The following is a 22,971-nucleotide window of genomic DNA, read 5'->3' as shown; positions in this document are numbered from 1 at the left end:
GAAAAAGGGGGAGCAGCATCATGTTGTGGGGGTGGCAGCATCATGTTGTGGGGGTGCAGGATCATGTTGTGGGGGTGGCAGCATCATGTTGTGGGGGTGGCAGCATCATGTTGTGGGGGTGCTTTGCTGCAGGAGGGACGGGTGCACATCACAAAATAGATGGCTTCATGAGGCTGGAAAATTATGTGGATATATTGAAGCAACATCTCAAGACATCAATCAGGAAGTTAAAGCTTGGTTGCAAATGGGTCTTCCAAATGGACAATGACCCCAAGCATACTTCCAAAGTTGTGTCAAAATGGCTTAAGGACAACAAAGTTAAGGTATTGGAGTGGCCATCACAAAGCCCTGACCTCATTCCTATAGACAATTTGTGGGCAGAACTGAAAAAGCGCGTGCGAGCAAGGAGGCCTACAAACCTGACTCAGTCACACCAGCTCTGTCAGGAGGAATGGGCCAAAATTCACACAACTTATTGTGGGAAGCTTGTGGAAGGCTACCCGAAACGTTTGACCCAAGTTAAACAATTTAAAGGCAATGCCACCAAATACTAATTCAGTGTTTGTAAACTTCTGACCCACTGGGAATGTAATGAAATAATTAAAAGCTGAAATAAATCATTCTCTCTACTATTATTCTGACATTTCACATTCTTAAAATAAAGTGGTGATCCTAACTGACCTAAAACAGGGAATATTTACTAGGATTAAATGTCAGGAATTGTGAAAAACTGAGTTTAAATTTATTTGGCTAAGGTGTATGTAAACTTCAGACTTCAACTGTATATATACACACACACACATGCTAGATCAGTTCTCTAGTCACAGAGAAAACAACAAGACAAACTGCCCACACTCCTCACCTCCTGTCTGTTCTCCTGATGGCTACTATAGCCTGGTTGTAGTAATACTAACCTTGTTGTCTATTCTCCTGATGGCTACTATAGCCTGGTTGTAGTAATTCTAACCTTGTCTGTTGTCCTGATGGCTACTATAGCCTGGTTGTAGTAATACTAACCTTGTTGTCTGTTCTCCTGATGGCTACTATAGCCTGGTTGTAGTAATACTAACCTTGTCTGTTCTCCTGATGGCTACTATAGCCTGGTTGTAGTAATACTAACCTTGTTGTCTGTTCTCCTGATGGCTACTATAGCCTGGTTGTAGTAATATTAACCTTGTCTGTTCAACTGATGGCTACTATAGCCTGGTTGTAGTAATATTAATCTTGTCTGTTCTCCTGATGGCTACTATAGCCTGGTTATAGTAATAATAACCTTGTTGTCTGTTCTCCTGATGGCTACTATAGCCTGGTTGTAGTAATACAAACCTTGTTGTCTGTTCTCCTGATGGCTACTATAGCCTGGTTGTAGTAATAATAACCTTGTTGTCTGTTCTCCTGATGGCTACTATAGCCTGGTTGTAGTAATACTAACCTTGTTGTCTGTTCTCCTGATGGCTACTATAGCCTGGTTGTAGTAATAATAACCTTGTTGTCTGTTCTCCTGATGGCTACTATAGCCTGGTTGTAGTAATAATAACCTTGTTGTCTGTTCTCCTGATGGCTACTATAGCCTGGTTGTAGTAATACAAACCTTGTTGTCTGTTCTCCTGATGGCTACTATAGCCTGGTTGTAGTAATACAAACCTTGTTGTCTGTTTTCCTGATGGCTACTATAGCCTGGTTGTAGTAATACTAACCTTGTCTGTTCTCCCGATGGCTACTATAGCCTGGTTGTAGTAATACTAACCTTGTTGTCTGTTCTCCTGATGGCTACTATAGCCTGGTTGTAGTAATATTAACCTTGTCTGTTCTCCCGATGGCTACTATAGCCTGGTTGTAGTAATATTAACCTTGTCTGTTCTCCCGATGGCTACTATAGCCTGGTTGTAGTAATACTTGGTCCTGTCTACAGCGGTCCTGCTACGGTAGTGTCTGGCCAGCTGACAACAGATGGAACACAGCACGGTTCTCTCCTGCTCCAGCAGCTCTGGGCGCTCTGTCTGACACCGCTTCAGGACACTCACCTGGACACTGTGGGCCTGGGAGAGACAAACACCGTGGAACACAGCCCATTTGTAAAGGAAGTGCTCCTCACACGATACTAGTTACTGTACTGTCTGTTACAGTCATTTTCCACTTGTGTTAATGTTGTCAGTATCAACATGTCATTGTTCTAAGACCTTCTCCAAGAGGTCCTGGACTGATCAGCGTAGTGAGTCCAACCTTCTCCAGATAACCCTAACGCTAACCTTCTCCATAGTAACCCTAACCCTAACCTTCTCCAGAGTAACCCTAACTCTAACCTTCTCCAGAGTAACCCTAACTCTAACCTTCTCCAGAGTAACCCTAACTCTAACCTTCTCCATAGTAACCCTAACCTTCTCCAGAGTAACCCTAATGCTAACCTTCTCCATAGTAACCCTAACCTTCTCCAGAGTAACCCTAACGCTAACCTTCTCCATCGTAACCCTAACACTAACCTTCTCCATAGTAACCCTAACCCTAACCTTCTCCATAGTAACCCTAACCCTCTCCAGAGTAACCCTAACGCTGACCTTCTCCAGAGTAACCCTAACCTTCTCCATAGTAACCCTAACTCTAACCTTCTCCATAGTAACCCTAACCTTCTCCAGAGTAACCCTAACGCTAACCTTCTCCAGAGTAACCCTAACCTTCTCCATAGTAACCCTAACTCTAACCTTCTCCATAGTAACCCTAACCCTAACCTTCTCCAGAGTAACCCTAACGCTAACCTTCTCCAGAGTAACCTTAACACTAACTTTCTTCATAGTAACCCTAACCCTGACCTTCTCCAGATTAACCCTAACTCTAACCCTGACCTTCTCCAGAGTAACCCTAACCTGGGCCTTCTCCAGTGTAACCCTAACTCTAACCCTGACCTTCTCCATAGTAACCCTAACCTGGGCCTTCTCCAGATTAACCCCAACTCTAACCCAGAACTTCTCCAGAGTAACCCTAACCTGGGCCTTCTCCAGAGTAACCCTAACTCTAACCCTGACCTTCTCCGTAGTAACTCTAACCCTGACATTCACCATAGTAACCCTAACTCTAACCCTGACATTCTCCAGAGTAACCCTAACCTGGGCCTTCTCCAGATTAACCCTAACTCTAACCCTGACCTTCTCCATAGTAACCCTAAAGCTAACCTTCTCCAGAGTAACTCTAAGCCTTACCTTCTCTAGTGTGTCCTGGACTGATCCCTGGTCAGCATAGTGTGCTCTGGCTAGCAGCAGAAAGTACTGTACGTTGCTCCTCAGGCTGGAGACGGTCAGTGTACCATCATCACAGTGCAGAGCGGTCATCAGAGTCCTCTGGGCCTTGCCATAGTGACGCAGCTTCAGTAGCAGCTCTACCAGGTCCACCACCAGAGAGTCATGACCGCCCAGCTTCACTGCGCTCTCATAGTGACGGACAGCCTGCAAGACCAATTGGGTTAGATATAAATACTCTCATAGTGACAGACAGCCTGCAAGACCAATTGGGTTAGATATAAATACTCTCATAGTGACTGACAGTCTGCAAGACCAATTGGGTTAGATATAAATACTCTCATAGTGACGGACAGTCTGCAAGACCAATTGGGTTAGATATAAATACTCTCATAGTGACGGACAGCCTGCAAGACCAATTGGGTTAGATATAAATACTCTCATAGTGACGGACAGCCTGCAAGACCAATTGGGTTAGATAAACACCTCCCTCTGCAACTGGATCCTGGACTTCCTGACGGGATGTCCCCAGGTGGTAAGGGTAGGCAACAACACATCTGCCACGCTGATCCTCAACACAGGGGTCCCTCAGGGGTGCGTGCTCTGTCCTGTACTCCCTGTTCACCCACGACTGCGTGGCCAAGCACGACTCCAACACCATCAGCGGCTGGCCTGATCACCGACAATGACGAGACAGCCTATAGGGAGGAGGTCAGAGACCTGGCAGTGTGGTGCCAGAACAACAACCTCTCCCTTCAACGTGAGCAAGACAAAGGAGATGATTGAGGACTACAGGAAAAGGAGGGCCGAACACGCCCCCATCCACATTGACACGGCTGTAGTGGAGCAGGTCGAGAGGTCCTTGGTGTCCACATCACCAATAAACTATCATGGTCCAAATACACCAAGACAATCGTGAAGAGGGCACGACAACACCGTTTCCCCCTCAGGAGACTGAAAAGATTTGTCATGGGTCCTCAGACCCTCAAAAAGTTATACTGCTGCACCATCGAGAGCATCCTGACTGGTTGCACCACAAGGCACTACAGAGGGTAGTGTGTACAACCCAGTGCATCACTGGGGCCAAGCTTCCTGCCATCCAGGACCTCTATACCAGGCGGTGTCAGAGGAAGGCCCTAAAAATTGTCAAAGACTCCAACCACCCTAGTCATAGACTGTTCCCTCTGCTAATGCACGGCAAGCGGTACCGGAGAGCCAAGTCTAGGTGCAAAAGGCTTCTAAAGAGCTTCTACCCCCAAGCAATAAGACTCCTGAACAGCTAATCAAATGGCGACCCAGACTATTTGCATTGCCCCCCCCCTCCCCACCTCCCTCTGGAACGCTGCTGCTACTCTATTATCTATGCAGTCACTTTAATAACTCTACCTACATGTACATATTACCTCCATTACCTCGACACTGGTGCCCCCGCACATTGACATTGTACCGGTACCCCCGTATACCGGTACCCTCTGCTATGCAATCTGGTTTCAGAGCTGGTCATGGGTGCACCTCAGCCACGCTCAAGGTCCTAAACGATATCTTAACCGCCATCGATAAGAAACATTACTGTGCAGCCGTATTCATTGATCTGGCCAAGGCTTTCGACTCTGTCAATCACCATATCCTCATCGGCAGACTCGACAGCCTTGGTTTCTCAAATGATTGCCTCGCCTGGTTCACCAACTACTTCTCTGATAGAGTTCAGTGTGTCAAATCGGAGGGTCTGCTGTCCGGACCTCTGGCAGTCTCTATGGGGGTGCCACAGGGTTCAATTCTTGGACCGACTCTCTTCTCTGTATACATCAATGAGGTCGCTCTTGCTGCTGGTGAGTCCCTGATCCACCTCTACGCAGACGACACCATTCTGTATACTTCCGGCCCTTCTCTGGACACTGTGTTAACAACCCTCCAGGCAAGCTTCAATGCCATACAACTCTCCTTCCGTGGCCTCCAATTGCTCTTGAATGCAAGTAAAACTAAATGCATGCTCTTCAACCGATCGCTGCCTGCACCTACCCGCCTGTCCAACATCACTACTCTGGACGGCTCTGACTTAGAATACGTGGACAACTACAAATACTTAGGTGTCTGGTTAGATTGTAAACTCTCCTTCCAGACCCATATCAAACATCTCCAATCCAAAGTTAAATCTAGAATTGGCTTCCTATTTCGCAACAAAGCATCCTTCACTCATGCTGCCAAACATACCCTTGTAAAACTGACCATCCTACCAATCCTCGACTTTGGCGATGTCATTTACAAAATAGCCTCCAATACCCTACTCAACAAATTGGATGCAGTCTATCACAGTGCAATCCGTTTTATCACCAAAGCCCCATATACTACCCACCATTGCGACCTGTACGCTCTCGTTGGCTGGCCCTCGCTTCATACTCGTCGCCAAACCCACTGGCTCCATGTCATCTACAAGACACTGCTAGGTAAAGTCCCCCCTTATCTCAGCTCGCTGGTCACCATAGCATCTCCCACCTGTAGCACACGCTCCAGCAGGTATATCTCTCTAGTCACCCCCAAAACCAATTCTTTCTTTGGCCGCCTCTCCTTCCAGTTCTCTGCTGCCAATGACTGGAACGAACTACAAAAATCTCTGAAACTGGAAACACTTATCTCCCTCACTAGCTTTAAGCACCAACTGTCAGAGCAGCTCACAGATTACTGCACCTGTACATAGCCCACCTATAATTTAGCCCAAACAACTACCTCTTTCCCAACTGTATTTAATTTTAATTTATTTATTTATTTTGCTCCTTTGCACCCCATTATTTTTTTATTTCTACTTTGCACATTCTTCCATTGCAAAACTACCATTCCAGTATTTTACTTGCTATATTGTATTTACTTTGCCATCTTGGCCTTTTTTGCCTTTACCTCCCTTCTCACCTCATTTGCTCACATTGTATATAGACTTGTTTATACTGCATTATTGACTGTATGTTTGTTTTTACTCCATGTGTAACTCTGTGTCGTTTTATCTGTCGAACTGCTTTGCTTTATCTTGGCCAGGTCGCAATTGTAAATGAGAACTTGTTCTCAACTTGCCTACCTGGTTAAATAAAGGTAAAATAAAATAAATAAATAAAATATATAGCCTCGCTATTGTTATTTACTGCGGCTCTTTAATTATTTGTTATTCTTACCTTTTACTTTTTTTTTTTGGTATTTTCTTAAAACTGCATTGTTAGTTAAGGGCTAAGTAAGCATTTCACTAAGGTCTACACCTGTTGTATTCAGCACGTGACAAATTCAAATTGATTTAATTTGAGTGGACAGGATGTTAAGGGTGGAGCTCCAGATTGAACTGGAGGAGTCCACTTCCTGGACAGCCAGTCTGTGCAAACATACATCCGCAATGATACCAAGAGATTCCATACCTTTGTGGCTAATACGGTTGCAATGATCCGTGACCTACCGAAAGCAAAACAGTGGAGGTATTCGAACTCCAAACACAACCCAGCCGACGATGCCTGAAGAGGATTATATGTTGAAACTTTCCTGAACTCAAAGAGGTGGCGCAAAGGACCAGAATTCCTGGAGAAAACAGGAACACAATGGCCCAAAGTCCCGAGGAGCTTGACTCCATCCCTCCGGATGATCCAGAGGTGAGAAAAGACGTAATCGTAAACAGTGTGGAAGAAAAGAGTCCGACCAGCAAACTGATTGAGTACTATTCAACATGGAACAGCTTGAAGAAATCAGATGCCTGGATGCTGAAACTGAAGAGACTTCTTCTACAGTTAAGCCAGCAAAGGAGTTCACAAAAACTGATCCAGGATCAGATCAGAGTCTAACAAACTCACTGAAGGAACAAATGAACAAGTTCAAACTGATTTTTGGAAAAGAAAGTCTGTCTGTGGATGACCTAGATGAAGCAGAAACGGTCATCATCCGATTTAAGCAAAGACACTTTAAACACGTTCTACTTTAAACCAGAAATTGCACTTGTTGTGAAAGGAAGACAATGTGCCGAGGGAAGCAGCTCAATCTGTAAACGTTACCCAATTGTTGAAAATGGCATTCTGAGAGTGGGAGGAAAGTTAAGCAAAGCTGCTATGAACTAAAGAATCCCATGATCCTTCCCAAAGACTCCTACATCTCCAGACTGATCTTACTCCACATCCATGAGCAGGTTGGCCACTCTGGGAGAGGTCACATGCTTTCTAGACTACGCCAGCGATATTGGATACCCTGTGCCAACTCCTTAGCAAGGAAGATCCTTAAGAGTGGTGTCTTCTGCAGGCGGATGCAAGCTAGAGCTGGAGAACAGAAGATGGCCGACCTTCCACAAGATCGGGTGTCACCTGATTTGCCGCCTTTCACACATGTGGGCATAGATTACTTCAGCCCCATAAAGGTGAAGCGAGGCCGCGTTCATGTGAAGCGGTATGGTGTGATCTTTAGTTGCCTTGTGAGTTGAGTTGTCCACCTAGAAGTAGCTAGTTATCTGGATACTGATTCCTGCATCAAAGTCCTGCACAGGTTCATATGTCGAAGAGGCCCAGTAACAAGTATCAGAACAGACAATAACACCAACTTTGTTGGAACACACAGAGAGCTAGGAGAAGCTCTGAAAGAGCTGGATCACAACAAGATTCAAAATGCATTAGGAAGGAGTGAAATGGTCACTCAACCCTCCGTCTGGAGCCACTATGGGGGATCAGGGAGTATCTTCCACTTATGCAGGAGAGGAAAAAGTGGACCAAGCTAAGAGAAACTTCAGTCCTGGAGGCCTTGTTGTCATCATGATGACACAGCCCCAAGATGGACAACACAGCCCCAAGATGGATGACACAGCCCCAAGATGGACAACACAGCCCCAAGATGGGGGCGACACAGCCCCAAGATGGACGACACAGCCCCAAGATGGACGACACAGCCCCAAGATGGGGACGACACAGCCCCAAGATGGGGACGACACAGCCCCAAGATGGGGACGACACAGCCCCAAGATGGGGACGACACAGCCCCAAGATGGGGACGACACAGCCCCAAGATGGGGACGACACAGCCCCAAGATGGGGACGACACAGCCCCAAGATGGGGACGACACAGCCCCAAGATGGACGACACAGCCCCAAGATGGGGACGACACAGCCCCAAGATGGACGACACAGCCCCAAGATGGGGACGACACAGCCCCAAGATGGGGATGACACAGCCCCAAGATGGGGATGACACAGCCCCAAGATGGACGACACAGCCCCAAGATGGACGACACAGCCCCAAGATGGACGACACAGCCCCAAGATGGACGACACAGCCCCAAGATGGACGACACAGCCCCAAGATGGACGACACAGCCCCAAGATGGAGACGACACAGCCCCAAGATGGAGACGACACAGCCCCAAGGAACTCTTTGCTGATGAGACGTGTGGTGGAAGCCAATCAGGTTACATATAAACACTCAGTGACTGACAGCCTGCAGGACCAATCAGGTAAGAAATAGAGTGAGGAGGGAGGGAAACAGTATGATAACATTCCTTAGTAAAATGGCAAACAAATAGAGCTTTCACTCTTGAGAAATAGTGTAAAAAGGAAAGAAAGAATGTTCTGTGTGAGCACTGAGCAGTATTTGTGCTTGAATCTTTGCCGCAGCCTTTCCCGTCTACAATACCTGGTTGTACTGATGGCTCTTCACATAGGCTCGGCCCATCTTTCTCCACAGGGTTGCATCCCGAACCGTCCAGCTCATTGCCTCTTGATACACCTCAATAGCTCTCTCTGGCTGCAGAATAGAAATGTGATATTTGATATACCTGTCCGTGCCAATGCATTTGCAAAGCCCTACTAACGTGATGTGGACAGTCAATAATACGCAGTACACAAGGTACTACTGGTGAGACAGTTAAAACATTTAACACCCTCTTTAATCCAATTACAGTAATGGTGCATATTATTATTGATTTGGACCTATGGGTGGGCCCAGAAATCAAACCCACTATCCTGCCATTTCCAGATCCATGATCTACCTACTGAGTTACAGAGGACCAAGATCCATGATCTACCTACTGAGTTACAGAGGACCAAGATCCATGATCTACCTACTGAGTTACAGAGGACCAAGATCCATGATCTACCTACTGAGTTACAGAGGACCAAGATCCATGATCTACCTACTGAGTTACAGAGGACCAAGATCCATGATCTACCTACTGAGTTACAGAGGACCAAGATCTATGATCTACCTACTGAGTTACAGAGGACCAAGATCTACCTACTGAGTTACAGAGGACCAAGATCCATGATCTACCTACTGAGTTACAGAGGACCAAGATCCATGATCTACCTACTGAGTTACAGAGGACCAAGATCCATGATCTACCAACTGAGTTACAGAGGACCAAGATCCATGATCTACCTACTGAGTTACAGAGGACCAAGATCCATGATCTACCTACTGAGTTACAGAGGACCAAGATCCATGATCTACCTACTGAGTTACAGAGGACCAAGGTCCATGATCTACCTACTGAGTTAGAGAAGACCAAGTTCCATGATCTACCTACTGAGTTACAGATGAGCAGCTCTTGTTTTACCTCTTGTACATTGATGTAGGCGTCCCCCAGAAGGATAGAGGACTGAGGCCCGGGTAGTTCGTCCCTGATCTCCCTATAGCAGGCTATGTACAGCTTCTTGTCTTTGCGTTTCTGCAGGTATATGAGGGCCATCTTCTCCTTGGCCGCTGCGTAGTGCGTCTGAAGAGAACAAGAAGAAAAGGAAGATGTTCTCTATTGCCCATTCAGTTAGAAAGAACGGAACAGTGTCTTCACAACCTGGTCCGGTGTGATGCCTCTGAGGACGCTGAGGGCTGTGTCCAGGTCATCTTTAGCCAAGGCCATATCCACGTTAGCTATTGTCACACAGATCTCCTCTGGGGTACCAGCGAACGCCACGATAGCGTCCTGCAGCACCATGGTCGACTCATCCTGGCAGGAGAGGAGGAGGGATGGAAGGGGTTTATAGACACACACTGCACTGTCTACCTGGCACCAGCTCTGCTAGTAAGAAGTGCAGAAGATGAGAAGTGTGGGTCACAGCCATGAAAGTGTTACAGGATTGCATGAGGTCAGAAAATGCACTTCCACAAACTAACCAAAACTGAACATGTGACTAGAGCATTGGACTCTATAGCCAAAGTAAAAGCCATCAATATAGGTAGAAGGGGAAGGAAGTAATCATGGGACATGATGGACTACCATAAGCAAAGTAGTAATCAATCAACCAGTCAGTCAATCAATCGATGTATAAATGTAGTGTACCGGTTCTCCGTGTAGTCTCAGTGCCTCAGCCAGCTCCAGGAACACAGACACACGTTCACTGTTGCTGACGTGGGCCTCTCTCCCACTCACTGCTTGGATCCCCATCGCCACCTTCAGGGACTTGATAGCCTCCTCCAGCTCTCCAACACCCCGCAATGCACGGGCTTTGAGTTGGTGGTACTGGGGGAAATCTAGCACCTAGGGAAGGGTAGAGAGAGGTGGAGGGAGGGAGAGAGGGAGAAAGAGAGAGGGGGAGGGAGGGATGGAAAGAGAGAGAGGTGGAGGGATGGAAAGAGGGATAGAGGGAGAAAGAGAGAGGGGGAGGGAGGGATGGAAAGAGAGAGAGGTGGAGGGATGGAAAGAGAGAGAGGTGGAGGGATGGAAAGAGAGAGAGGTGGAGGGATGGAAAGAGGGAGAGAGGGAGGGATGGAAAGAGGGAGAGAGGGAGGGATGGAAAGGGGGAGAGGTGGAGGGATGGACAGAGGGAGAGGTGGAGGGATGGACAGAGGGAGAGGTGGAGGGATGGACAGAGGGAGAGGTGGAGGGATGGACAGAGGGAGAGGTGGAGGGATGGACAGAGGGAGAGGTGGAGGGATGGACAGAGGGAGAGGTGGAGGGATGGACAGAGGGAGAGGTGGAGGGATGGACAGAGGGAGAGGTGGAGGGATGGACAGAGGGAGAGGTGGAGGGATGGAAAGAGGGAGAGAGGGCGGGATGGAAAGAGAGAGATGGGGAGGGATGGAAAGAGAGAGGTGGAGGGATGGAAAGAGAGAGGGAGAAAGAGAGAGAGGGAGGGATGGAGAGAGGGAGAGAGGGAGAAAGAGAGAAAAGGAGGGATGGATGGAAAGAGGGAGAGGGATGGAAAGAGGGAGAGAAGGAGAGAGAGAGGGAGGGATGGAAAGAGGGAGAGAGGGAGGGATGGAAAGAGAGAGGGATTGAAAGAGGGAGAGAGGAAGGGATGGGAGAGGGATGGAAAGAGGGAGAGAGGGAGAAAGAGAGAGAGCGGGAGGGATGGAAAGAGGGAGAGGGATGGAAAGAGGGAGAGAGGAGGGGATGGAAAGAGGGAGAGGGATGGAAAGAGGGAGAGGGATGGAAAGAAGGAGGGATGGAAAGAGGGAGAGAGGAAGGGATGGGAGAGGGATGGAAAGAGGGAGAGAGGGAGGGATGGAAAGAGGGAGAGGGATGGAAAGAGGGAGAGAGCGAGGGATGGAAAGAGGGGGAGAGGGAGGGATGAGGAGAGGGAGAGGGATGGAAAGAGGGAGAGGTGGAGGGAAGGAAAAAGGGAGAGAGGAAGAAAGAGAGAGAGGGAGGGATGGAAAGAGAGAGAGAGGAAGGGATGGAAAGAGGGAGAGAGGGAGGGATGGAAAGAGGGAGAGAGGGAGGGATGGAAAGAGGGAGAGAGGGAGGGATGGAAAGAGAGAGAGGGATGGAAAGAGGGAGAGGGATGGAAAGAGGGAGAGAGCGAGGGATGGAAAGAGGGAGAGAGGGAGGGATGAGGAGAGGGAGAGAGGGAGAAAGAGAGAGGGGGAGGGATGGAAAGGGGGAGAGAGGGAGGGATGGAAAGAGGGAGAGAGGGAGGGATGGAAAGAGGGAGAGAGGGAGGGATGGAAAGAGGGAGAGGTGGAGGGATGGAAAGAGGGAGAGGTGGAGGGATGGAAAGAGGGAGAGAGGGAGGGATGGAAAGAGGGAGAGGTGGAGGGATGGAGAGAGGGAGAGAGGGGGAGGGATGGAAAGAGGGAGAGGTGGAGGGATGGAGAGAAGGAGAGAGGGAGAAAGAGAGAAGGGGAGGGGTGATGCTGGATACACTTAATTCTTAATGTACACCTTTATGTAACACAATCAATCCCCCTACAGTGAAAGTACCCATCTATTTACCTGGAAGTTGTGACTGAGTCTGGTCTGGTCTCTATACTAGTTTACCTGGAAGTTGTGACTGACTACACTAGTTTACCTGGAAGTTGTGACTGACTACACTAGTTTACCTGGAAGTTGTGGCTGACTCTGGTCTGGTCTCTACACTAGTTTACCTGGAAGTTGTGGCTGACTCTGTCTCTACACTAGTTTACCTGGAAGTTGTGGCTGACTACACTAGTTTACCTGGAAGTTGTGGCTGACTCTGGTCTGGTCTCTACACTAGTTCACCTGGAAGTTGTGACTGACTCTGGTCTGGTCTCTACACTAGTTTACCTGGAAGTTGTGGCTGACTACACTAGTTTACCTGGAAGTTGTGGCTGACTCTGGTCTGGTCTCTACACTAGTTCACCTGGAAGTTGTGACTGACTCTGGTCTGGTCTCTACACTAGTTCACCTGGAAGTTGTGGCTGACTCTGGTCTGGTCTCTATACTAGTTCACCTGGAAGTTGTGGCTGACTCTGGTCTGGTCTCTATACTAGTTTACCTGGAAGTTGTGGCTGACTCTGGTCTGGTCTCTACACTAGTTCACCTGGAAGTTGTGGCTGACTCTGGTCTGGTCTCTATACTAGTTTACCTGGAAGTTGTGGCTGACTCTGGTCTGGTCTCTACACTAGTTTACCTGGAAGTTGTGACTGACTACACTAGTTTACCTGGAAGTTGTGGCTGACTCTGGTCTGGTCTCTATACTAGTTTACCTGGAAGTTGTGGCTGACTCTGGTCTGGTCTCTATACTAGTTTACCTGGAAGTTGTGGCTGACTCTGGTCTGGTCTCTACACTAGTTCACCTGGAAGTTGTGGCTGACTCTGGTCTGGTCTCTATACTAGTTTACCTGGAAGTTGTGGCTGACTCTGGTCTGGTCTCTACACTAGTTTACCTGGAAGTTGTGGCTGACTCTGTCTCTACACTAGTTTACCTGGAGGTTGTGACTGACTACACTAGTTTACCTGGAAGTTGTGGCTGACTCTGGTCTGGTCTCTACACTAGTTTACCTGGAAGTTGTGACTGACTCTGTTCTGGTCTCTACACTAGTTTACCTGGAAGTTGTGACTGACTCTGGTCTCTACACTAGTTTACCTGGAAGTTGTGGCTGACTCTGGTCTCAACACTAGTTTACCTGGAAGTTGTGACTGACTCTGGTCTCTACACTAGTTTACCTGGAAGTTGTGACTGACTCTGGTCTCTACACTAGTTTACCTGGAAGTTGTGACTGACTCTGGTCTCTACACTAGTTTACCTGGAAGTTGTGACTGAGTCTAGTCTGGTCTCTACACTAGTTTACCTGGAAGTTGTGGCTGACTCTGGTCTGGTCTCTACACTAGTTCACCTGGAAGTTGTGGCTGACTCTGGTCTGGTCTCTATACTAGTTCACCTGGAAGTTGTGACTGACTCTGGTCTGGTCTCTACACTAGTTTACCTGGAAGTTGTGGCTGACTCTGGTCTGGTCTCTACACTAGTTTACCTGGAAGTTGTGACTTACTCTGGTCTGGTCTCTACACTAGTTTACCTGGAAGTTGTGACTTACTCTGGTCTGGTCTCTACACTAGTTTACCTGGAAGTTGTGATTGACTCTGGTCTGGTCTCTACACTAGTTTACCTGGAAGTTGTGGCTGACTCTGTCTCTACACTAGTTTACCTGGAAGTTGTGGCTGACTCTGTCTCTACACTAGTTTACCTGGAAGTTGTGACTGACTACACTAGTTTACCTGGAAGTTGTGACTGACTCTGGTCTGGTCTCTACACTAGTTTACCTGGAAGTTGTGGCTGACTACACTAGTTTACCTGGAAGTTGTGGCTGACTCTGGTCTGGTCTCTACACTAGTTCACCTGGAAGTTGTGACTGACTCTGGTCTGGTCTCTACACTAGTTCACCTGGAAGTTGTGGCTGACTCTGGTCTGGTCTCTATACTAGTTCACCTGGAAGTTGTGGCTGACTCTGGTCTGGTCTCTATACTAGTTTACCTGGAAGTTGTGACTGACTCTGGTCTGGTCTCTACACTAGTTTACCTGGAAGTTGTGACTGACTCTGGTCTGGTCTCTACACTAGTTTACCTGGAAGTTGTGACTGACTCTGGTCTCTACACTAGTTTACCTGGAAGTTGTGGCTGACTCTGGTCTCTACACTAGTTTACCTGGAAGTTGTGACTGACTCTGGTCTCTACACTAGTTTACCTGGAAGTTGTGACTGACTCTGGTCTCTACACTAGTTTACCTGGAAGTTGTGACTGAGTCTGGTCTGGTCTCTACACTAGTTTACCTGGAAGTTGTGGCTGACTCTGTTCTGGTCTCTACACTAGTTCACCTGGAAGTTGTGGCTGACTCTGGTCTGGTCTCTACACTAGTTCACCTGGAAGTTGTGGCTGACTCTGGTCTCTACACTAGTTTACCTGGAAGTTGTGACTGACTACACTAGTTTACCTGGAAGTTGTGGCTGACTCTGGTCTGGTCTCTACACTAGTTCACCTGGAAGTTGTGACTGACTCTGGTCTGGTCTCTACACTAGTTTACCTGGAAGTTGTGACTGACTCTGGTCTCTACACATGTTCACCTGGAAGTTGTGACTGACTCTGGTCTGGTCTCTACACTAGTTCACCTGGAAGTTGTGGCTGACTCTGGTCTGGTCTCTACACTAGTTCACCTGGAAGTTGTGGCTGACTCTGGTCTGGTCTCTACACTAGTTCACCTGGAAGTTGTGACTGACTCTGGTCTGGTCTCTACACTAGTTTACCTGGAAGTTGTGGCTGACTCTGGTCTGGTCTCTACACTAGTTCACCTGGAAGTTGTGGCTGACTCTGGTCTGGTCTCTATACTAGTTTACCTGGAAGTTGTGGCTGACTCTGGTCTGGTCTCTACACTAGTTCACCTGGAAGTTGTGGCTGACTCTGGTCTGGTCTCTATACTAGTTTACCTGGAAGTTGTGGCTGACTCTGGTCTGGTCTCTACACTAGTTCACCTGGAAGTTGTGGCTGACTCTGGTCTCTACACTAGTTTACCTGGAAGTTGTGACTGACTACACTAGTTTACCTGGAAGTTGTGGCTGACTCTGGTCTGGTCTCTACACTAGTTCACCTGGAAGTTGTGACTGACTCTGGTCTGGTCTCTACACTAGTTTACCTGGAAGTTGTGACTGACTCTGGTCTCTACACATGTTCACCTGGAAGTTGTGACTGACTCTGGTCTGGTCTCTACACTAGTTCACCTGGAAGTTGTGGCTGACTCTGGTCTGGTCTCTACACTAGTTCACCTGGAAGTTGTGGCTGACTCTGGTCTGGTCTCTATACTAGTTTACCTGGAAGTTGTGGCTGACTCTGGTCTGGTCTCTACACTAGTTCACCTGGAAGTTGTGGCTGACTCTGGTCTGGTCTCTATACTAGTTTACCTGTAAGTTGTGACTGACTCTGGTCTGGTCTCTACACTAGTTTACCTGGAAGTTGTGGCTGACTCTGTCTCTACACTAGTTTACCTGGAAGTTGTGACTGACTACACTAGTTTACCTGGAAGTTGTGGCTGACTCTGGTCTGGTCTCTACACTAGTTTACCTGGAAGTTGTGACTGACTCTGTTCTGGTCTCTACACTAGTTTACCTGGAAGTTGTGACTGACTCTGGTCTCTACACTAGTTTACCTGGAAGTTGTGGCTGACTCTGGTCTCAACACTAGTTTACCTGGAAGTTGTGACTGACTCTGGTCTCTACACTAGTTTACCTGGAAGTTGTGACTGACTCTGGTCTCTACACTAGTTTACCTGGAAGTTGTGACTGACTCTGGTCTCTACACTAGTTTACCTGGAAGTTGTGACTGAGTCTAGTCTGGTCTCTACACTAGTTTACCTGGAAGTTGTGGCTGACTCTGGTCTGGTCTCTACACTAGTTTACCTGGAAGTTGTGGCTGACTCTGGTCTGGTCTCTACACTAGTTCACCTGGAAGTTGTGGCTGACTCTGGTCTGGTCTCTATACTAGTTCACCTGGAAGTTGTGACTGACTCTGGTCTGGTCTCTACACTAGTTTACCTGGAAGTTGTGGCTGACTCTGGTCTGGTCTCTACACTAGTTTACCTGGAAGTTGTGACTGACTACACTAGTTTACCTGGAAGTTGTGGCTGACTCTGGTCTGGTCTCTACACTAGTTTACCTGGAAGTTGTGACTGACTCTGGTCTGGTCTCTACACTAGTTTACCTGGAAGTTGTGACTGACTCTGGTCTCTACACTAGTTTACCTGGAAGTTGTGGCTGACTCTGGTCTCTACACTAGTTTACCTGGAAGTTGTGACTGACTCTGGTCTCTACACTAGTTCACCTGGAAGTTGTGGCTGACTCTGGTCTGGTCTCTACACTAGTTCACCTGGAAGTTGTGGCTGACTCTGGTCTCTACACTAGTTTACCTGGAAGTTGTGACTGACTACACTAGTTTACCTGGAAGTTGTGGCTGACTCTGGTCTGGTCTCTACACTAGTTCACCTGGAAGTTGTGACTGACTCTGGTCTGGTCTCTACACTAGTTTACCTGGAAGTTGTGACTGACTCTGGTCTCTACACATGTTCACCTGGAAGTTGTGGCTGACTCTGGTCTGGTCTCTATACTAGTTTACCTGGAAGTTGTGGCTGACTCTGGTCTGGTCTCTACACTAGTTCACCTGGAAGTTGTGGCTGACTCTGGTCTGGTCTCTATACTAGTTTACCTGGAAGTTGTGGCTGACTCTGGTCTGGTCTCTACACTAGTTCACCTGGAAGTTGTGGCTGACTCTGGTCTCTACACTAGTTTACCTGGAAGTTGTGACTGACTACACTAGTTTACCTGGAAGTTGTGGCTGACTCTGGTCTGGTCTCTACACTAGTTCACCTGGAAGTTGTGACTGACTCTGGTCTGGTCTCTACACTAGTTTACCTGGAAGTTGTGACTGACTCTGGTCTCTACACATGTTCACCTGGAAGTTGTGACTGACTCTGGTCTGGTCTCTACACTAGTTCACCTGGAAGTTGTGGCTGACTCTGGTCTGGTCTCTACACTAGTTCACCTGGAAGTTGTGGCTGACTCTGGTCTGGTCTCTATACTAGTTTACCTGGAAGTTGTGGCTGACTCTGGTCTGGTCTCTACACTAGTTCACCTGGAAGTTGTGGCTGACTCTGGTCTGGTCTCTATACTAGTTTACCTGGAAGTTGTGGCTGACTCTGGTCTGGTCTCTACACTAGTTTACCTGGAAGTTGTGGCTGACTCTGTCTCTACACTAGTTTACCTGGAAGTTGTGACTGACTACACTAGTTTACCTGGAAGTTGTGGCTGACTCTGGTCTGGTCTCTACACTAGTTTACCTGGAAGTTGTGACTGACTCTGTTCTGGTCTCTACACTAGTTTACCTGGAAGTTGTGACTGACTCTGGTCTCTACACTAGTTTACCTGGAAGTTGTGGCTGACTCTGGTCTCAACACTAGTTTACCTGGAAGTTGTGACTGACTCTGGTCTCTACACTAGTTTACCTGGAAGTTGTGACTGACTCTGGTCTCTACACTAGTTTACCTGGAAGTTGTGACTGACTCTGGTCTCTACACTAGTTTACCTGGAAGTTGTGACTGAGTCTAGTCTGGTCTCTACACTAGTTTACCTGGAAGTTGTGACTGACTCTGGTCTGGTCTCTACACTAGTTCACCTGGAAGTTGTGGCTGACTCTGGTCTGGTCTCTATACTAGTTTACCTGGAAGTTGTGGCTGACTCTGGTCTGGTCTCTACACTAGTTCACCTGGAAGTTGTGGCTGACTCTGGTCTGGTCTCTACACTAGTTTACCTGGAAGTTGTGGCTGACTCTGTCTCTACACTAGTTTACCTGGAAGTTGTGACTGACTACACTAGTTTACCTGGAAGTTGTGGCTGACTCTGGTCTGGTCTCTACACTAGTTTACCTGGAAGTTGTGACTGACTCTGTTCTGGTCTCTACACTAGTTTACCTGGAAGTTGTGACTGACTCTGGTCTCTACACTAGTTTACCTGGAAGTTGTGGCTGACTCTGGTCTCAACACTAGTTTACCTGGAAGTTGTGACTGACTCTGGTCTCTACACTAGTTTACCTGGAAGTTGTGACTGACTCTGGTCTCTACACTAGTTTACCTGGAAGTTGTGACTGACTCTGGTCTCTACACTAGTTTACCTGGAAGTTGTGGCTGACTCTGGTCTCAACACTAGTTTACCTGGAAGTTGTGACTGACTCTGGTCTCTACACTAGTTTACCTGGAAGTTGTGACTGACTCTGGTCTCTACACTAGTTTACCTGGAAGTTGTGACTGACTCTGGTCTCTACACTAGTTTACCTGGAAGTTGTGACTGAGACTAGTCTGGTCTCTACACTAGTTTACCTGGAAGTTGTGACTGACTCTGGTCTGGTCTCTACACTAGTTCACCTGGAAGTTGTGGCTGACTCTGGTCTGGTCTCTATACTAGTTTACCTGGAAGTTGTGGCTGACTCTGGTCTGGTCTCTACACTAGTTCACCTGGAAGTTGTGGCTGACTCTGGTCTGGTCTCTACACTAGTTTACCTGGAAGTTGTGGCTGACTCTGTCTCTACACTAGTTTACCTGGAAGTTGTGACTGACTACACTAGTTTACCTGGAAGTTGTGGCTGACTCTGGTCTGGTCTCTACACTAGTTTACCTGGAAGTTGTGACTGACTCTGTTCTGGTCTCTACACTAGTTTACCTGGAAGTTGTGACTGACTCTGGTCTCTACACTAGTTTACCTGGAAGTTGTGGCTGACTCTGGTCTCAACACTAGTTTACCTGGAAGTTGTGACTGACTCTGGTCTCTACACTAGTTTACCTGGAAGTTGTGACTGACTCTGGTCTCTACACTAGTTTACCTGGAAGTTGTGACTGACTCTGGTCTCTACACTAGTTTACCTGGAAGTTGTGACTGAGTCTAGTCTGGTCTCTACACTAGTTTACCTGGAAGTTGTGGCTGACTCTGGTCTGGTCTCTACACTAGTTTACCTGTAAGTTGTGGCTGACTCTGGTCTGGTCTCTACACTAGTTTACCTGGAAGTTGTGGCTGACTCTGTCTCTACACTAGTTTACCTGGAAGTTGTGACTGACTACACTAGTTTACCTGGAAGTTGTGACTGACTCTGGTCTGGTCTCTACACTAGTTCACCTGGAAGTTGTGACTGACTCTGGTCTGGTCTCTACACTAGTTTACCTGGAAGTTGTGGCTGACTCTGTCTCTATACTAGTTTACCTGGAAGTTGTGACTGACTCTGGTCTCTACACTAGTTTACCTGGAAGTTGTGGCTGACTCTGGTCTGGTCTCTATACTAGTTTACCTGGAAGTTGTGATTGACTCTGGTCTGGTCTCTACACTAGTTCACCTGGAAGTTGTGGCTGACTCTGGTCTGGTCTCTACACTAGTTTACCTGGAAGTTGTGGCTGACTCTGTCTCTACACTAGTTTACCTGGAAGTTGTGGCTGACTCTGTCTCTACACTAGTTTACCTGGAAGTTGTGACTGACTACACTAGTTTACCTGGAAGTTGTGGCTGACTCTGGTCTGGTCTCTACACTAGTTCACCTGGAAGTTGTGACTGACTCTGGTCTGGTCTCTACACTAGTTTACCTGGAAGTTGTGGCTGACTCTGTCTCTACACTAGTTTACCTGGAAGTTGTGACTGACTACACTAGTTTACCTGGAAGTTGTGGCTGACTCTGGTCTGGTCTCTACACTAGTTTACCTGGAAGTTGTGACTGACTCTGGTCTCTACACTAGTTTACCTGGAAGTTGTGGCTGACTCTGGTCTGGTCTCTATACTAGTTTACCTGGAAGTTGTGACTGACTCTGGTCTGGTCTCTACACTAGTTTACCTGGAAGTTGTGGCTGACTCTGGTCTGGTCTCTACACTAGTTTACCTGGAAGTTGTGACTGACTCTGGTCTCTACACTAGTTTACCTGGAAGTTGTGACTGACTCTGGTCTGGTCTCTACACTAGGTCACCTGGAAGTTGTGGCTGACTCCGGTCTCCAAACACTGAAAGCAGAGGTTGTAGTCTCCCTCATGGAGGTGTATCCTGGCCTGCAGCAGGTGGACCTCAGCGATGGTCGGGTCTCTCTCCAGACAGAAATCCAGGAACTGCTGAGCTGACTGGCTGTCACCTGACAGGAGACATAACCCAAATAGCGAGATAGATGTTTAAAGAGAGTAATATTGTATATAATAAAGTAAGTTAACCGGCTCACAGGAGCAGGAGGAGACTAGTCTGTTGCAGGGACTTACCCCAATCAATGTTATATTGGTAGTTTATCATGTTAACTTGTGAGTCACAATTCAGGTTGCCTTGTCCATCATGTTGGTCTGACCTGAGAGGAACTAGACATGAGCTATGTGATAGAAGCCTACGTTCCTTATCCTAGCCTGCCACGTCAGTTCTTCTAGCCTGCCACGTCAGTTGTCCAAGCCTGCCACGTCAGTTGTCCTAGCCTGCCACGTCAGTTGTCCTAGCCTGCCACGTCAGTTGTCCTAGCCTGCCACGTCAGTTCTCCTAGCCTGCCACGTCAGTTCTCCTAACCTGCCACGTCAGTTGTCCTAGCCTGCCACGTCAGTTGTCCTAGCCTGCCACGTCAGTTGTCCTAGCCTGCCACGTCAGTTGTCCTAGCCTGCCACGTCAGTTGTGTTAACCTGCCACGTCAGTTCTCCTAGCCTGCCACGTCAGTTCTCCTAGCCTGCCACGTCAGTTCTCCTAGCCTGCCACGTCAGTTCTCCTAGCCTGCCACGTCAGTTCTCCTAGCCTGCCACGTCAGTTGTGTTAACCTGCCACGTCAGTTCTCCTAGCCTGCCACGTCAGTTGTGTTAACCTGCCACGTCAGTTGTGTTAACCTGCCACGTCAGTTCTCCTAGCCTGCCACGTCAGTTGTCCTAGCCTGCCACGTCAGTTCTCCTAGCCTGCCACGTCAGTTGTGTTAACCTGCCACATCAGTTGTCCTAGCCTGCCACGTCAGCTCTCCTAGCCTGCCACGTCAGCTCTCCTAGCCTGCCACGTCAGTTCTCCTGCCACTTCAGTTCTCCTAGCCTTCCACGTCAGTTGTCCTAGCCTGCCACGTCAGCTCTCCTAGCCTGCCACGTCAGTTCTCCTAGCCTGCCACGTCAGTTCTCCTGCCACGTCAGTTCTCCTAGCCTGCCACGTCAGCTCTCCTAGCCTGCCACGTCAGTTCTCCTGCCACGTCAGTTCTCCTAGCCTGCCACGTCAGCTCTCCTAGCCTGCCACGTTAGTTCTCCTGCCATGTCAGTTCTCCTGCCACGTCAGTTCTCCTAGCCTGCCACGTCAGTTCTCCTGCCACGTCAGTTCTCCTAACCTGCCACATCAGTTCTCCTGCCACGTCAGTTCTCCTAGCCTGCCACGTCAGTTTTCCTGCCACGTCAGTTCTCCTAGCCTGCCACGTCAGTTCTCCTGCCACGTCAGTTCTCCTGGCACATCAGCTCTCCTAGCCTGCCACGTCAGTTATCCTGCCACGTCAGCTCTCCTAGCCTGCCACGTCAGTTCTCCTAGCCTGCCACGTCAGTTCTCCTAGCCTGCCACGTCAGTTCTCCTAGCCTGCCACGTCAGTTCTCCTAGCCTGCCACGTCAGTTCTCCTAGCCTGCCACGTCAGTTGTCCTAGCCTGCCACGTTAATTCTCCTAACCTGCCATGTTAATTCTCCTAACCTGCCATGTTAATTCTCCTAGCCTGCCACGTCAGTTGTCCTAGCCTGCCACGTCAGTTCTCCTAGCCTGCCACGTCAGTTGTGTTAACCTGCCACATCAGTTGTCCTAGCCTGCCACGTCAGCTCTCCTAGCCTGCCACGTCAGCTCTCCTAGCCTGCCACGTCAGTTCTCCTGCCACTTCAGTTCTCCTAGCCTGCCACGTCAGTTGTCCTAGCCTGCCACGTCAGCTCTCCTAGCCTGCCACGTCAGTTCTCCTAGCCTGCCACGTCAGTTCTCCTGCCACGTCAGTTCTCCTAGCCTGCCACGTCAGCTCTCCTAGCCTGCCACGTCAGTTCTCCTGCCACGTCAGTTCTCCTAGCCTGCCACGTCAGCTCTCCTAGCCTGCCACGTTAGTTCTCCTGCCATGTCAGTTCTCCTGCCACGTCAGTTCTCCTAGCCTGCCACGTCAGTTCTCCTGCCACGTCAGTTCTCCTAGCCTGCCACGTCAGTTCTCCTAGCCTGCCACGTCAGTTTTCCTGCCACGTCAGTTCTCCTAGCCTGCCACGTCAGTTCTCCTGCCACGTCAGTTCTCCTGGCACATCAGCTCTCCTAGCCTGCCACGTCAGTTATTCTGCCACGTCAGCTCTCCTAGCCTGCCACGTCAGTTCTCCTAGCCTGCCACGTCAGTTCTCCTAGCCTGCCACGTCAGTTCTCCTAGCCTGCCACGTCAGTTCTCCTAGCCTGCCACGTCAGTTCTCCTAGCCTGCCACGTCAGTTCTCCTAGCCTGCCACGTCAGTTCTCCTAGCCTGCCACGTCAGTTGTCCTAGCCTGCCACGTTAATTCTCCTAACCTGCCATGTTAATTCTCCTAACCTGCCATGTTAATTCTCCTAACCTGC

General features: G+C 48.5%; 1 protein-coding gene across 2 annotated transcripts in view; it reads right to left on the bottom strand.

Annotated features, from left to right (window-relative positions):
- The window catches only part of LOC109883664 (tetratricopeptide repeat protein 21B), a 61,679-nt gene that overhangs the window by 17,619 nt on the left and 21,089 nt on the right, over positions 1-22,971 (bottom strand). Inside the window, exons 13-19 of one of the 2 annotated variants that reach the window (XM_031836455.1) lie at positions 20,390-20,547; positions 10,513-10,710; positions 10,027-10,179; positions 9,790-9,948; positions 8,868-8,978; positions 3,195-3,437; positions 1,851-2,039 (exon numbers count right to left, since the gene is read on the bottom strand). In XM_031836455.1, coding sequence (XP_031692315.1) covers positions 1,851-2,039; positions 3,195-3,437; positions 8,868-8,978; positions 9,790-9,948; positions 10,027-10,179; positions 10,513-10,710; positions 20,390-20,547 — 1,211 coding nt within the window. The remainder of the gene's footprint in view (positions 1-1,850; positions 2,040-3,194; positions 3,438-8,867; positions 8,979-9,789; positions 9,949-10,026; positions 10,180-10,512; positions 10,711-20,389; positions 20,548-22,971) is intronic. The other variant, XM_031836456.1, reaches the window with a different exon arrangement.

Source organism: Oncorhynchus kisutch, linkage group LG11, assembly GCF_002021735.2.
Source record: "Oncorhynchus kisutch isolate 150728-3 linkage group LG11, Okis_V2, whole genome shotgun sequence".
NCBI lineage: Eukaryota > Metazoa > Chordata > Actinopteri > Salmoniformes > Salmonidae > Oncorhynchus > Oncorhynchus kisutch.
The sequence above is the reverse complement of the archived record's forward strand: the minus strand, read 5'-3'. Positions and strand labels throughout refer to the sequence as shown.